This window comes from Vidua macroura, chromosome Z, assembly GCF_024509145.1.
Source record: "Vidua macroura isolate BioBank_ID:100142 chromosome Z, ASM2450914v1, whole genome shotgun sequence".
NCBI lineage: Eukaryota > Metazoa > Chordata > Aves > Passeriformes > Viduidae > Vidua > Vidua macroura.
In genome coordinates, this window is record NC_071611.1 from 11,014,220 (window position 1) to 11,018,555 (window position 4,336).

Sequence of the window (4,336 nt, forward strand, 5' to 3'; positions counted from 1 at the left end):
CACACAGTAAATTATACACAGGTATCTGCTGATACTGCATGAACGAGGAATACCCATTAATGGGCCTAATTTTACTAACAGTAAACATTTTCAGAAAATGTTTCAAAAGGTTATTAACAGATCTGGTGGGACAACAATCCTCCCTCAAGGACCTTATACTGCTTTTTCCAGTATTTTTAGTAGAAATCTCAAAAGCAGGTTTTAAGGATCTCTGCTGCAAAGTAGTACAATCTCATAAAGCCAATGCCTGGTGGAAAACCCTGGCAGAGACAAGGCATGTAGGTAGAGCTGGGGCTTTTTAACCTTCCTTATATATACCTGCTCCAGTTTATGATATACCTATTGCAGTTCTGTAGAACGTTTGTTTGTTTGTTTGTTTGATTGTTTGCTTATTTGTTTGTTTTTCCTATGCACTAGTACAAAGTTTTCTGTCTTAATAAATATAGTGGACCTGAGATCTTCCTGCCTTGGGCTTTTGGTTGTGCTCATGGGCTCTTAAGTCTCCCCCCAGCAGTAGGTGCCCCCACCTTGCTCCACCCTTCAGCAGTGCGTGTAAATCGGGGGCTGGCCAGGGAGTCCCAGCCCGGAGGGATGTTCCCGGCTCCCGGCCAGGGCTCAGCCAGCGGTACGGCTGGCGCCTAAGTCTTGCTGTAAACTGGACAGCAGGAAGAAAGTTTCGTCAGTCCCGCTTTCTCTTTCCATCGTTGTCTGCGGTGTGAAGACTGCTACAATTAGCGCAACAGCCTGAAGTAGAGGGCTCTAGACATCTTCCTTCTGCTCAAGCAGAAGTAGCCGGAGGACCTCACGGCTACTTCAGGCTGCAGAAAAATGTACTGGGGAAATCATATCAGGTAAGTTCGCTTGAGATGTCGGGGACTTTCTCTAGCCAGGAATGCTTATTCCTTTTAAAAGTTCACACGCTCACCATTCGTTTTAGTGTTTGTGTCTTATTAGCACAAATTTATCTCTGGTTTGATTTTTTTTTTTCTCCTTTTTTTTTTTTTTTTTATCTTTTTACAGATTTCTTTTCACTGTGACTCTGGTCTGGCAGGCTGTTCATTTAGAAAAAGGTTAGGGAAACTTCATGTTTCTCCCCGCCCCGCTGTGTTTTTCTACAATTACAGTGTGCATTTCTTCATTACAAACTACCCTTCCCTTACACATTTGCACTTCTTGTCAAGGCCCTGAAAAAGAAGAATGGAAAGAAGATGTGAAAAGTCTCAATGCTACAGCACAAAAGCAGCAGCCCAAGAACGAAGGGACTTTTATAAATGCACTCAGTGATGTGAATCATAGTTATGAAAGTAGAAAGCAACAGAGTTCCAGGTCTTTCGTACCTTTCACTGGAATTACAGAGAGTAAGTAACATTATTTTTGTAAACAATTACATAAAATTACTTTTAAAAAATATCATATAGTGATGCTTTAACTGTTGTCCTGGAAGATTCCAGCCTGTTGGTTTTCTGTGACCACCCATTTAAATTACACCCACGGCCACTTAGTAATGGTGATAAAAATTAAGGTAGAACTGATGATCTCTCTCTTGCAAAATGCGTTAAGGAAAAACAAGGAAGAATACTAAGAATGAAGAAATGTTTGGCACTTCGTTTTTACAAGAGCATCTGTAAAATTTTGTAACATTCTGTTCATTTTTTAGAATTCACGATATTTAATGACTATAAAAATGTTAATTTTATAAAAAAGGTTTGAGCTACCTGAAAGCAACAGTACTAACAGGGGAAAAAAATAAAAGTATTCTGTTTTCTCCCATATATATAAAGTTTTAGATTGGTGTTCAATCCCAGGACTCTGAGAAAGGCTTAAAGGAGCATTCCCCCCACCTCAAAACCAAGTAACTTCCCAGTTTTTATTCAAAAATAAGTATCACTTCCCAATAAAAATGCCCCATTTCTTAGTGAGCTTTTAACCTGCATCTGTCAAAGTGAAATATTTCACTTGAACACATCCTGCTGCTACAGAATTTGCCAGGCGTTATTTCTTCACCATGCTGTAATCCCTAGTAGCTTGTTTCTAATCCTTAACTAAACAAACTGGGCTTAGCTGAACAAACACTCCTAACAGGCATATAATTTTATTGTCTCTAAAGACAATAAAACTAGATATCCTTAAGAGACTTTGGGAACTGGAGAGACCTGAGAGAACAAGTGAGGGAAAAGGTGAGGTTCAGTGCCCCTGAGATGCTTGTTAACCTCTGTAATATTGTCTTGCAGGTAAAAAACTGAACAGACGCTGCTGCCAGAATGGAGGGACTTGTATCCTGGGGACCTTCTGTGCCTGCCTAAAGCACTTCAGTGGCAGATACTGTGAATATGATGAGCGGCAAAGGTGAAAAAAAAAAGCCAGACCAAAACCAGAGGGAATGAGTGTGGTGCTCTGGATGGTTATTTTCTGTGGTCGGGTCAGGGATATACCAAATGTCTCCCTTGTCATTGACAGCAACTGCGGCAGCATTCCCCACGGCGTCTGGGTGCTGAAGGACTGTTGGCTTTGTCGGTGTGGCTATGGTACACTGCACTGTCTCTCAGAAATAAGGCAGAGTAACTGCGGTAAGAAATGGCATTAAGTCGAACATTTTTATCCCGTGGGTGACAGAATTGCCTTCTGCAGTGGTGGGGCACTTGGGAGGATGCAGTGTGTGCACTAGTTGGACTTCTACAGTGGATTGCTCTGCTTTAGAGAATGCATTAGTGAGACAGTAAAAAACACTGCTCTTGACTGTATAGTACATCACATAAGACACTTTCGGATACTAAACTAAACTAAATTAAATCCAAGCACAAAACATGTTTCCTAGATAGAGAAAAAACAGTAGTGTATATGCGTGTGGAGGAAGCAGAAACTGGTATTTCACTAGAGAAAAAAGTTGTGTCTACTTAATACACAGAATCATCAATCATCATGCTTAAATGACACAAAACTAATCTGAATCTTTTTTTTTAAGATCTGTATCTCAGTCTTCAGAATATTCTTGTATGAGTTTTAAGTCTGAACGCACTGCTCACAAAAAAATATGTAACCATTATCCTGATCAGTGTAAAGTAGTGCCACCTCAAAAGAACTATATAATTTTAAGTCAAGTCTTGCTATGTCAGCCTGTGAAATTCCCTGAATAAATGGTTGAATATTTTTGAAAACAGTGTATCAACTAGCATAAGGATTTTAAAAATTGTTATACTGGTATTATTTTCCGTGGAGAACTGACTGATCCAGACTATTCTCAATACTCTTGAGATCACTAATAAGGATATAATAATATTTTCTCTTCAGTGGCAAAATCAGTGTAAAATATTCTTGCCCTTTCCACCTATAATATCTCAATCACATCTTGTGCTTTCCTTCAGTTGTGCCAACATCACTCCTTAGCAGGGTAAGAAAACAACAAACCTAAAGGGTTTCAAGATTCATTTGCACCCCAAGCAGTCTCTTGTTTCCTGGCCAGATTCCTACCTGAGTAGCTGTGCCTTGAAGCTGTGACTTCTAAGTTGTAGCACCAACTCAGATGTAAATCAAAGCATTAAAAAGGTGACATTCCTACCTTTGTAACCCTAAAAAGAAGAAAAAAAAATTCTACGAACCACTTTTTCCTTGAAGCCTTCTGTATTGAGCAGTTATATGTGTCACACAACTTGCTCATTAAACTCTACATGTTCACCTTTGAATCAGCCCTATTGTTCCTTATTACAGGGGCGAAAGACATAATGGGCCTCCCTATGCTCTGTAAAAGCAGTCAACTGCTTACTACTTTTAAACTCAGCTTAAGAAAGACAATAAAGTTCTCAGCGGAGAATCCTCTGAGCAAAAACTCTGTGGCTTTCACGGATATGAGGGTATGGCTTCTCTGCTAAAAGCAAAGTCCCTAGTTAAAGGAAGGGTTAAAAGTCGACATTCAGGCTTGAGTGCTTACGTCTTGTGAAGTTCTTCCTCTTGCTTTTGCTTGGTATTTACTTTTGATTATTCTGAGATTAATTCCTGCAAGAGCTGATAAGTGCTATCAGTTGCTCCTCAAACGATCATTGATGGGACATCTATTTACATCTCTCCCCTGAGAATAGTCCCTTTGATTGGCTTTAACAGCTGATACCTTTAACTTAAGTACCTGTGAGATGTCAGAGGACTTTTCAAGTATGTCGAAAAACCTATGTTTTCAAATTTACGTATTTACTCATTAACCATTTTATTTTCTTGATTTTATTTCTTTTAAGAACTGACAACGGAAACAGAGGAAATTATCAGACTGTATTCTAATGGTTTAAGATTACAGCAAACAGTGTTCTCAGTCACTTGCCTGCTCGCCATCCTCCTGGAGTTCTGCTAG

At 39.5% G+C, this 4,336-nt stretch overlaps 1 protein-coding gene across 1 annotated transcript; it reads left to right on the top strand.

Annotated features, from left to right (window-relative positions):
- The first annotated feature begins 591 nt into the window (after positions 1-591).
- LOC128821750 (cryptic protein-like) lies at positions 592-4,336 on the top strand. The gene is given in 8 exon segments (XM_054003026.1): positions 592-625; positions 736-791; positions 793-851; positions 1,021-1,070; positions 1,182-1,358; positions 2,232-2,346; positions 2,458-2,567; positions 4,224-4,336. Coding segments are annotated over 8 exon segments (714 nt in total).